The following is a 12,184-nucleotide window of genomic DNA, read 5'->3' as shown; positions in this document are numbered from 1 at the left end:
TATATATATATATATATATATATACATACATACATAAAGGGTGATGAAACAGGAAGATTTTTTTTCCTTTGGTAAACTGATTAAATTCGAGTATATACACAAGAAAGGCAAAATGAAGTGCAATGAGGCAAAACTTGAGTGTCATTTTCCCTGTAAGCTGCAGGCACAGAACATTATTTGAAGCATATATCGATAGCTATATTTCTGATAAACACATGTGCAGAAAGGATGAGAGAAAACAAAACCACAGAAGAAACTCTGAAACTTCAAATTTATTTCATCTTGTTTGTATGYTGGTATCTGTGAGGAATTACAGTGACAAATAGCATTTGTACATGATCTCTCGTTAGTGCATAAAGAATAAAAAAGTAGCAGTTTTTTATTGAATTTTTATAGTTATATTATTAATAAATAAAGCCGGAGCATTTTAATATTCTAAAAAAACAGCAAAAGAAAAAGCACTTGGCAGTGTCTCCAACACATTACAGACATGATTATGATTTTTTGCAGCATGTAGTTTGGTTACGAGCACGTCAGTGGATATGAATCATATGTAAAACCTTTTCAGAGCGAGTCGAGTTTATAAGAAGCTGTCATCTCTTTGTGTGGCCCACATTATGTTCTTCCACCAGCACCACGCCCTCCCCTGCCCTCTCTCCTCGCTCGCCCTCTGACCTGTTTATTGTCCTGACGAGGTAATCTTTTCTGACGCTCCACTTTGATCCACCCTCCGTCGTTGACTTTGCCCCCCTCTTTTTCCTCGCTGGGGTTTCCTGTCACTGACAATATACCCGGTATCATTGGTGGGCGGTTCTGTAATGTGACACAGTAACTGTTGGATCGCGGCCTCCCCGGCTGCCGCGGGGATCTGCTGGACTTATAATGATTGTTGCTTCCTCTGTTATTTGTCCACGCGTGRCCCCTACCSTGCCCCCCTCCCCAAGCCGACGTGATGCTGTTTCTGTGGTGCTCGTGCGCCGCCGCCCCGGCGCTGCGTGGCCGCTCTCGYTCCGAGTTGCTCTCCGACGTGGTGCTGGAGGGGCTGCTGCCTTTCGACCCCAGGCTCAGCGGCGAGAGTTTGGCCGTGAGGCTGGCGGTTGGCGAGGAGCTGCGAGAGTTGTTCCAGGGAGACGGGCGGAGGTGGTTTGGAGAGCGGCGCACAGCTGCAGCGTAAGAAGACGCTTGGCTCTCGTGCGCCGAGAGGAACTGAGGCAGAGTGCGGGCCTCGGAGCTCGTCAGGGGAGCAGTCTTCTGCTGGGGCTTCTGGGTTATCATGTGYCTCTGCCTTACGTTATGCATCCACGTCGGGTCGATGTCTTCAACAAAGAACGTGCATCGTAAATTACACATTTGATCCGTTTTGAAAAAGGCAATGCACTAACAAAAAGAGAACATATTTACCACAGTTTGAGCTGTCACTGGGGTCTACATCATCKGGTGTTGCTTCGATGACGAGCTCCACGGTCTTGATCTCGTCTTGTCCACCACCATGRCTCCACGTCACCGTGCAGCTGTGTTTAGTCGTTTTTGGTGACTTTACATCGTTCTGAAAAGTTAAGAAAAACAAAAAGTGAACAACTTTAATCCTTAAACAGTGTTGGATTGTACTTTTACATTATCCCTTCTATGGCTCACCTCATAACTGACTATGTAGTCTATTCTTTGGTTCTGATTTAATCCAACAATCCACTTATCCATCAGAAAAGGAGGCTGCAACATAAGAACACAGGAAGACACTTGTATTGAATTTACATTCAGACTGAAGACAACTGCACTTTTTTATTGGTTCTCAAAGACATGTTTTTATCTCGTCTGAAAGGATTCACCAGTTAAATGATTGATTTGGTGTTTAAGCTGAGAAGCAAGAAAGGAAAATTAAGGTAACCGGGTTGCGACTGTTGGAAACTAGTTGGTGACTCAAAATGTGAGAAAATAGTCATTTTTTTCTATTGTAGCCTCATTGAGTGTTTCCAACCAAAAGACCAGCGAGCCATGTGGTATTTTGCACGGCCAGTTTTAAAAAATTAAGGCTTATTTTTAGGTGTCATTCTTTTTCTATGCTCACTTTTCCATGCATGGTTGCAGAGGATTAGTGCCTATCTCCAGTAGTTATTAGTCAGGACACACAGCTTGACAAGTCTTATGTGTACAGAGAATTATAACCAACATATTAAGCTTTTTTTCCATTTAATTAGTTGAAACTTTAATTAATCTGAACATAAGACTCTTAATATTTAAAATTTCTTACAAGATCCTGGGCACAATAGTTACACTATACATAAAATAAGAACAGAAAAGGTACAAGAAAGCAATAAGCAGTTGTTGTTTTCTGACTATACCTTAGTCATCCGCAGGGTCTCCACATCCTGTCTGTTGGCATTAAAGATGACGTCTTTGATGTAGGTTATAGCAATCTCATCTCCATCAAGTTCCATGTACATTTTCCATTTGCAGTCCTGGAAAGAAATAAACGATATAGTTAGATATTGTATGCTTGTTGCAATCAAAAACAATTTGAATGCGTGAAAAAAAAAAGTTTCTAAAAGCAAATGTCTGASAGGAGAAAATTGCACAGTCTTGAACATAAATCAACAGCACAACCTACAGGTAGTTTAACGGCAGTGGCAGGTTTCTGAAAGTGAGACACACATAATACAACCGAGTTTTATTAACAAGGACAGGTTATATTTTAAACGCAGTTTGTTGTAACGCTTACAGGATGTGAGAATTACTCGTTTAACAGAATTATAATTAGAAATAATAAAGAGACAAATTACAATTGTGTGTTTTTTTCCTGTAAGTYTAACATTTTATTGCATTTTTATAACAATCCAAGGTTATTTTTTTGGTACAGGTTGATTTAATGTGCGGACTGCTACACACATCACACCCAGTGGCACAAATCAGAGCCGAACCCACTTCTTCTGCRTACAGAATGCTGACACCGCAGTAATGAATCCTCCAATCCTAAAGAAGTGGGCCACAAAGCCACAGGTCACTGCTTAGCCATGCTGGGTTCGTGGCACAGGCCATTTCATTGTGTCGGGATCACAGAGAGAGACATCAGAGGAGTGGCACCGACACACTCGTCTGTGGAGCCTTCGACCTCTCCTTCATCGTCCCCGGGGGGCTGGAAACGGCTCAAAGAGGAAGCCTCAGCAAGCCTCTGGCTCAGAAACACACCAGTGGCCCCCGCGCTGGCCTGGTGTCGGCCCTGGACGGTCGCACCGGGGCTCCCAGGTCCGCGCTACTCTAATCACTCCAGCAGAAACAATGTCTGGTAATGATGCCTAGGACCCAAGTGCGTCTAATGACAACTCATACATAATTCAGCACCTTTCACTTGGCTGCACGGTGATATCCTCATTAGTAGGGGACCCTCAGTGGCTGTCAGATGGTGGCCGCACAATCGCAGGCCCTCATTTTGTCTTTGAGAAGTGCAGCTGCTTCCACGACATCGCCAGCAAAGAGGGGCAAAGAGGGGAAAAAAATGCAGTGCGGGTTTGTTTTATTTAGTGCAAAAAAACCTTCCAGTTTGTAAAAACAAGGCTGACACGGAACCTGACACCAGGCAGGGGAAAATAATTAGCTCTCATTTTCTCAGCCTCCTGTTTCCTTCTCCCTGCTGTGTTTTCTACCCACTAAACCACCACATGTCAGAAGAAATGGGAGGCAATTAGCAGGCTCGTTTCAGCCCTGCCGAACACACTGAAAGAGGACTATTTATGATGGGACAATGAACAGCTGAAAGATTAAATAACGTTTGCCTTTTAAAAGAAAATGACTTCTGGCTAAATGGGCTATTTTTGATTAAATTCAAACAGCAAGTGAAGAGCAACCCTTTCTCCACAGTTTTAAACCCTAACAAAGGKCTGTGAGCAAGTCGAGGTGGATGTAGTACAAGCTGAGAATGAAATGTTTATTTGTCTGGTTTAATGCATGTGTAGTGAAGCCCTCAATGGCCGGTTTCACAGCCGCCGCCGCCGCCGTGCTTCTTCAGAACAAGCAGTTTCCACAAGCAAGCGGGCTGAGAAAGTCTCCAACATTACCGAAATGTTCAAAGTAGGCTCAGCGTTTCTTTGTGGCATTCATTAATTGTTGGTTTCACAGAGCCAATAAGGAGTCACATCAGATGCTCACAGCTGCAGAATATGTCGAAGTCAAGTGTGTCTTTTTCTTTTTTTTTTGCAAACTTACAGACTTTCCCGTTCCCGGCTTCCAGTGGTACCCAAACACCAACTCCAGATTTACAGTTTTACTCTGTTCTACCTCCTTCTCCAGCTCATCCTTTCATGAAAAAAAAGAGAAACGAAATGAAAAACAAGCAGAAAACAAATAAAGAAGCACTTCTCGAGGGTAGGGAAGAAGCTCGGTACCTTGAGCAAAGGTGGGAAGTGGAGAAAACCAAGGTAATCGTTGGTTAGCTTCTCGATTTCCGCCTGCAGAAAAGGAAAATCTCTTTAAATTCACCTTGGTAACAATTATCAATCACCTCGGAACGACGATCCAAATGAACGTGGGATCATCCGTGTCCCCAAACCTTCAGGTGCATGACGTGGCCTTTGGACTTGATCCCCATGTCTCGCATGTCGTTGTCTGTGAGCAGCAGCAACCTCTTCCCGGTGATGTGATTTTCTTTAAACAGGTTGGCGTAAAGCTGCATGTCGAATGTACCGTTCCCTGATGCAAGAGGTGGAAACATTCAGGTCAGGGAAGAGTTTGAAACGGACAAAGTCTCAACTACTCAGGGAAAAATACAAAGGAACAAACCTGCACCGAATAAGTGCTGCATCCAGAAATACTGCAGAGTTGAAAAAACAACAAATTAGCTTTACAAGTCATGGTAATAAAATTAGTATATCACTGTTAACGAATAAAAAAGATACTGACCACATGCTCCTCAGTCCAGGTATATATGTCAAGAGTGGGTAGCAACTGAAAAAAGAAATGAAGGATGAATAAATATATTGTGTCTTTATCTTACACAGATTTTGAGTAAATGTTATAAAAATGAAAACTGCTCTTCTCTTCTGAGTAATCGAAACCATTTTTCTTTCACTTATTACACCCTTCAATTATGAACAGTCGCTCCTAATGGTCAACATCAGGGGTCGTCAACAAAACGTGCTCAAGAGCCTGAATGTTTCTAATCAAACAGCGCGGGGGCCGGGCTCTGATTAGCCATGTTTCTGGTAATTATGGTCTGTAGGTTTCTTTCTTCTTTTTTTTTGAATTGACATTTGCCATGATGTTTTTTTTTCTTCATAAAGGTTTTAAATGACTCTCCGCTCTCTTTTTCAGACTGAGGATGTTTTATTTTGACTTTACTTTCGATTTACTGAACAAAAGTTTACAAAACGTGAAAATAAAGCACAAGATGAATAGGATAATGTGGAATTTGTTAAATAAAAAGTAAAATGAGAGTTTTGAGTTAGAAGAACTAGTCCCAGTATTTTAATGTTTTATTTCACAAACRGGCAGCTACGTTTCTCGAAGGAGCTGCTTTATTTGGGATCTGTAAAAATCTGTAGATTGACTTTAGCTGAGCTCTAACCCCATATGTGGAATTTGTTGATGAGTAACCAGATGACTTGTAAAATGATTTAGAAGTTGTTGTCACAAGAAAAGACTGTTAACTGAACATATTTTACAGTGAAACTGGTATCAGTCACTTTGTTCTGTCTTCTATTATAAACCATTAGTGATTGTGGTCATCAAGCATTAACCTCATGCAACAGCCTTGATCTTGTAGTCTTTGTTCAAACATGTAAAAAAATTCAAGTTCATTTAAAATTACACTGTTAATTTCTTAAAAAACAGTATGGCGCCTACAAGAAGTTTTTTTGATTTAGGAAGAAGCTGAAAGAAACGTTGCATTTCAAGGCTGAATGTTTCAGGATGTCTGGAGGTTTCTGGATTTTGCTCGGCGAAATGCAAACAAAGGTGAGGATCTGGTCTATTTGTTGTGTTAAATCTAACAGCGCCTGGGACCTGATGGTGTAGGAATGTACATGATGTGTGAGTATTAGCGCTAACAAGCAGAAACACAGGAGAACAGAGGATTACTTCCTCATGAGACTGATTATAACAAGCAAAGGGGACGATTTAATGGGCTTTGCTCAAAGAAGCACGTCCTTCCCCAGATGAAGCGTAATATCCAAGTGAACACCAACGTTTTTACAGTTTTCTCTGCTGTAACTCTTAGAGTTATGGTGAGTGGGGATGGATAAAGAACCCATACGAAGCAGGTGAGGGTTACCAGCCTATAGATGCAGATTGTTTCTGGWAAAATTTATTTCTGTAAATACTTCAGCGAAAACTTGCTTTGAAAAGTTTTCTTGAAAAAATTTTTAAAAAAGAAGCTGACAACATGGTCCTTTTTGCRGTTTTGAACCAAGGTCAGTCAGAGGGGAGAAGAAAAAACGAATAAAAACATGTACTTTTCCATCCTGGTAAGAAACTGTGTCTCAACAACTGCACACCACCACATCCAGAACAAATTGGCCAATCTTAATGTCAGCAAAATGTCACTTCATCATAAAAGCCTGGCCTTCTGTAAGCAGCCGACTCCTGTGGCTGTTTCTTCACAGCACGCCACTATACATCCCCAACATTAGGCTTACAGCAAATGACATCCATAATATCCACAGGTGGGGGCTTTAAAATATATTTGAGAAATCATTACTGGGTTCTGGTGTGACACGCAGCTTTTAACGAAAATGCACCGTGCATAAAAAGCACAGGATGTTGTGCGATTAACAAAAATGATAAATTATTTACATGACTTTAACAAGCAGTTGTCTTTTCACATCAATCGTGCATAAAGTAGAATAAATGATCAAAACTCTCTACGAAATATTTGCTGTTSCCACACTGTGTCCCTCAAATGTTTCTCAGAGTAAAGATCAGTGAGATGAGAGCATGAAAAGATAAGGAAGATTAAAAATAAAATATTTCACTAGCTTTGCGTGTGAAAAACAGAAGATGAGACACTTTAAACCAGGGGTCTGTAACCTTAAAAAGACATTTCTTCCACTTGACTGACTAATAAAATGTGTCCAGAGCCACAAAACATTCAACTGTGACTATCAACTGGTGGCCTGTGGGCCACTTTGTTTGTTGAAGGGGTGGATTCCAGCAAGAAGCAGTGACATTATACAGCTACAAATTTATAATGAATTTGATCATTTAATGTCCTGATGCATCTCAGTAATCCAGTTAGAAAAAGAAAAAAGAAAAAAATTAAGAAGGTGCCCTTGATGGGTTCTTCCTTAATGAAACGTTTCATCTCTCCTCCAAGAGACTTCTTCAGTCTGAGGAGTTTCAGGTGAACTCAGCCTTGTAAGCACTGCCTCCACATGGTGGACAAACAGGTTGGTCACATGCATTAGAGGACCATCARCCTAACAATAGGTTGTTAGTGCCTTGATTGGCTCTATTGTTCATAGTGGGTCATGTGGTCCATCATCTGACTATCCTTGGGGCCCTGATTCACACCTTTTGCTCACAGGGGGCGGAGTCATACTTGTAATAGCAGCATTGTAGGAGGGGGACAACTAGACACGAAGGCCTCCACCTCTGTTTAATGGTGGACTTCCTTTACTTTCTTTACTCCTCTCTCAAACCAACGTTCCTCTCTATCAAGGATGAGAACATCTTCATTCCTGAAAGAGTGACCGCTGGYCTGTAGATGAGTGTAGACTACAGAATCCTGAYCTGATGATGTAGCTCGTCTGTGCTGGACCATTCTTTTGAACAGTGGCTGCTCTGTTTCCCCAATGTATGACTGATCGCAGTCCTCCTGACACTTAACAGCATATACTATATTACTCTGTGCTGGGGAACTGGATCTGTGGGGTGAACTAATCTTTGTCGTAACATGTTTTGGGGTTTGAAAGCCACTGGGACATCATGTTTACAGAATAAACGTCTCAGTTTCTCTGAAACTCCCGCCGCATATGGGATGATGACTGGTCTGGGTGTGGGTTTAGGGTCTTCATTTCCAGCTGGTTGTTGGCTGGAATCCTGTTTAAGTTTCTTGTCTGCTTTCAGAAAAGCCCAGTCAGGATAACCGCACTGCTCCAGGGCCTGTCTTGTGTGTGATTTCTCTTTCTGCCTGGCTCCTGGGTTTGTAGGGACACTGTCTGCTCTGTGGTACAGAGTCCTGATCACTCCTAACTTGTGTTCAAGTGGGTGGTGGGAGTCAAAACGCAAATATTGGTCTGTGTGGGTGGGTTTGTGATATACGTCAGTTTCHAACCGTCCTCCATCCAAAACTGAGGCCTCACARTCCAGGAACGCCAACCTGCCATCTTTCACATCCTCTCGTGTGAACTTTATATATTCATCCACAGAGTTGATGTGATCAGTGAAATGTTGGATTTCCTGGGATTTAATTTTAACCCAGGTGTCGTCAACATATCTGAACCAATGGCTCGGTGGCGTCCATGTAAAGGACATCAGAGCTCTCTTTTCCACTTCCTCCATGCACAGGTTTGCAACAATAGGGGAACTGGGGAGCCCATAGCACACCCATGTTTCTGTCTATAATATTGCCCCCCGTATGTGAAGTAGGTTGACTCCAGGCACAGTTTCAGAAGTTGGCACAGTTGTTCTGTGGAAAGAGTGGTTCTGCTGCYAAGAGTGGTGTCTGATTTTAATCTTACACCGACCACATCCACCACCTCATCAACAGGAAAGAGGGATGTGACATCAAAAGAGACCATAGTTTCATCCGTCTCTATGATGACATCCCTCACCTTGTCCATTAAATATTATTCTTACATTTCAGGATAAAAAAGACCATATTCATGTAAAAAAGGAAAAAATATATAGTTTATACCAAATTTGATGACATTTTTCTTTGTTGTTTGTTATCTAATGAATTTACCATATTTACCATATTTCTTCTCAGTAATAAAGGTATTCCAAAAAATTCCTGATGTATTTGATGGGGAAAACAATCATMCAGTAAGGCTGAAAAGTGGTTATTTTAGTGGTCTACAAACTACTATGAACATGTTTCACTTCTTGTATCAGTAGTTTCAAATATATGTTGTGAACAGCTGGACAGAAAAACTGCTAAGGTTAGCCTTTTCTGTTTTGGGTATAAACAAACAMCACAAAAGTCAAAGCTTTAAAGAGGCTCTGCAAAGAGACCAAAGAGCTGCATGTTTCAGACCCMTTCTCTAAACCATCAAGTTTTATTCTAAATAAAATCTTTGCTATTTTAYATCCAAGCCATAAAACTATGTGTTGTTAGTTTCTGTACGTGAGRCAGTGATATACAGTATAAGCCTGTGCATTCTATCACATCATGGCATGTGCTTAAAAAATATTTAATAGGGAATGAAAAGGTAAACTTTATAATGTAGTTCGGTTTTATACTTGAACAAATAAAACAACTGAAATGTTACAAAAATGCACAGGGAATTATTCTAATATAGTATCTAAGTAATCCACCAGTCCAATCAAATGAAGACGTTGGCTGTGATGTAGCAATCTATGTGATTTTTTAAGGTGTTACACCTCACTTTATGAATACAAAAGAAAAATGCACAAACTTAAAAAAAAAACGATCAGAAATGTGATGCCCATGTTGTTCTAGGCTGCACGGTGAATCCAAAGCTAAGGACTGTTGCCTTTCCTGTGTGGGGTTTGCATGAATGTATGAGTTTTATCTGGTTCACAAATTCGTCCCAAGTCTGTATTTCCTGAGGATGGAGGACGGGGATGACGARGGACTCACCGGACTGTTGGACTGGTCGATGAGTTTGCGCTCCCACATCTTCAGCCGCCGCTCTCGCTCCTTCAGCTCCTGCTCTTTGGTGCTGAGGTCCCTCTCCAACTTCTTCAGCCTCTCAAGAGTCGCTTCAATCTCACACCTTCAACACAACAGCAGAACAAACGGCTACGATTCAGGACTGGTGTCAGCTGCAGTTTTTACAGACGGGTTGTTTTATTCAGTTTGTCAGAATAGCTACTGTGTACAAATATTTCACTCATTAGATTTGACTAATACATTATTGATGAGTAGAAGATTGATTAGTTGTTGATTTAGTTTTTTGTTAAGTTGTTGAAATAAACATAAGGAACTATTGTTATAAAGGAACACAGTTCATGTTTAGAAGAAAATGTGCAGAAACATACAGTACTGTAAAAAGGTTTTAAAACCTTCTCGTTTTAAACTGGAGCACTATTTCTTCAGGCTTTCTGAAGCTCTTTTAAATGACTTCGTTGGACGTTTGCAACTTTTACTTTTATTTTCTGTCCCATTCTTGACCCTGATCATTTTCAGAGGAGGCTTTTTTTTCTTTTGGTTTGAAGACACTTAACTTTGACCTGTGAGCCATTTAAAGATTAAAAAAAAAACCTCAAAGGGACAGAATAAACCAGTTCAACAGTTGAACAAAAAAGCTGTTTTCAATGAGATTTTTAAGAACTTTGTTGAAAGCAGGTTGTTACAAAGTCACAATTTGTTCTCATGCCTTTAGTAACATTCGTTAAAAGTACCAAGAATAAGACAGTATACAATAATAATATAGCACCAACAAGGTGACTGTAGAAGGGAACTGTTCTCACGCCTCAGGTCTGCTCATCTGCTGTATTTTATTTTGTTCTTATTGCGTAATTTAGGCACACACTGCATTATATGTTGTCATGGTCAGGTCTATAGGCTACACAGATAAAGAGGCAAAAGCATTTAAAGTCCAGAAAAATTGGAAAAGCTTTGGAAGCAGGATACAGCATTACTATAATACTTTTGCACAGTACTGTATATATTATCCAACACCAACAAAAAATATGGTTGTACAATGTGCTGATGGGGGCTCTGGATAACAGGAACAAATCAAAACCTTCATTATTGGGAAGTTCATTTTGTCCAGCAGGTGGAGCTGCATGGAGTAGTCCCAAAAAAAAAAAAAAAAAAAAAAAAAACATGGTAATCATAAATGCATGTGAACCTGACAGGAAGGTCAAGCCTTGCTTTTCCTGGTCCACCATTTCCTCGAAACTGATCTACTCTTTGTAATTTATGGCACCTTCTAGTCATTGTTTGATATTTTACATAAGGAACCAAAGGCGGAACCCCATAAGCTAAAATGAACAAGGAAAAAAACAATAAATTTTGTTGTATTTTTGTGTGTGTGTGTGTGTGTGTGTGTAAGAAACCTGAGAAAAATCCCAAAAGCTACATATTTCTCTGCTCCAGTGAACATAAAACCTCTCAGTCGTGTCTGTTTTGGCTTCATCCTCTTTCGATCAGCCACAAGTCACTTTTTTCACAAGAAGTCAGTGACATATTTAGTTTTTCCTGTGGTGCACAGTTTCACTTTCTGCTTTTCAGAAAGTCACTCAAGCATGCAATACCTGTAAAAAAAATAACTATCTGGACACGATGCCATAAGCACAACTTCTGAGAAAAAAAAAAAAAACACCGAACTCGGTGCACAGACGAGGCCCGCAGAGAGGCAGACAGAGAATAAAGTGACAGCTGAGACTCAGGCTGTGCTGAACATCACCAAACATCCAGCTGCTCATACAGGCCAATTAAACACTTCTACTTGAAAAAGATGGTGATTATTTTTAGGGTCTTATGGGTAAAGAGAGGAAGTATATCCAGATGGATCATTCTTCGGGGGTTTTCATGTCTTTATGTAGCTATCAGTGTAATTATTAAGGATCTATATGCACAAGCTCATGTTTCTTTTTTGTGCTCCGTGGCCCCCATCAGCTACATTTCCACATCATTCTTTCAAAACAGTTGCACATTATCTTAGACTGAGGCAGTATATTGGCAAGGGGTGGGGGGAAGCATCATAAACACATTTACAGGCTGTGGAGAAAAGCTGATCACATCACCTCCATTCAGCCTTGTTGTGAAGGAAAGAGTTGCACTGTTCAGGAAGTTGTCTGTCTTTAGACATGGACTCCAGGGTAGACAGGATGTGCCTGAACATTGGCCTTTCCTACATGGATAGTAAAAACATTGATTCGGTGTATAAATGGAATAAAAGCATACATACTGATAGATGACAAAGTGACTCACCTTTGGCTCTGTTTTCCAGCACTTTCTCATGAGCTCAGCAAAACTGGACGGACAGCTACTTGGGATGGTTAACCTCTGAAATAAACCCAGCCCAGAACAGAACAGAAATTTATATATATACAGTATATACACAGG

General features: G+C 40.7%; 1 protein-coding gene across 3 annotated transcripts in view; it reads right to left on the bottom strand.

Annotated features, from left to right (window-relative positions):
- Positions 1–254: 254 nt before the first annotated feature.
- map3k20a (mitogen-activated protein kinase kinase kinase 20a) overlaps positions 255–12,184 on the bottom strand; it is a 30,711-nt gene continuing 18,781 nt past the window's right edge. For all 3 annotated transcript variants that reach the window (XM_014001378.1, XM_014001381.1, XM_014001380.1), the window contains 12 exons: positions 12,050–12,124; positions 11,863–11,969; positions 9,749–9,884; positions 4,891–4,935; positions 4,771–4,801; positions 4,541–4,680; positions 4,377–4,439; positions 4,198–4,287; positions 2,340–2,456; positions 1,636–1,710; positions 1,402–1,546; positions 255–1,316 (listed from right to left, as the gene is read on the bottom strand). In XM_014001378.1, the coding sequence (XP_013856832.1) occupies positions 616–1,316; positions 1,402–1,546; positions 1,636–1,710; positions 2,340–2,456; positions 4,198–4,287; positions 4,377–4,439; positions 4,541–4,680; positions 4,771–4,801; positions 4,891–4,935; positions 9,749–9,884; positions 11,863–11,969; positions 12,050–12,124 (1,725 nt within the window). In that variant the 3' untranslated portion in view covers positions 255–615. The remainder of the gene's footprint in view (positions 1,317–1,401; positions 1,547–1,635; positions 1,711–2,339; positions 2,457–4,197; positions 4,288–4,376; positions 4,440–4,540; positions 4,681–4,770; positions 4,802–4,890; positions 4,936–9,748; positions 9,885–11,862; positions 11,970–12,049; positions 12,125–12,184) is intronic.

Source organism: Austrofundulus limnaeus, unplaced genomic scaffold, assembly GCF_001266775.1.
Source record: "Austrofundulus limnaeus strain Quisiro unplaced genomic scaffold, Austrofundulus_limnaeus-1.0 Scaffold9, whole genome shotgun sequence".
Classification (NCBI taxonomy): domain Eukaryota; kingdom Metazoa; phylum Chordata; class Actinopteri; order Cyprinodontiformes; family Rivulidae; genus Austrofundulus; species Austrofundulus limnaeus.
The sequence above is the reverse complement of the archived record's forward strand: the minus strand, read 5'-3'. Positions and strand labels throughout refer to the sequence as shown.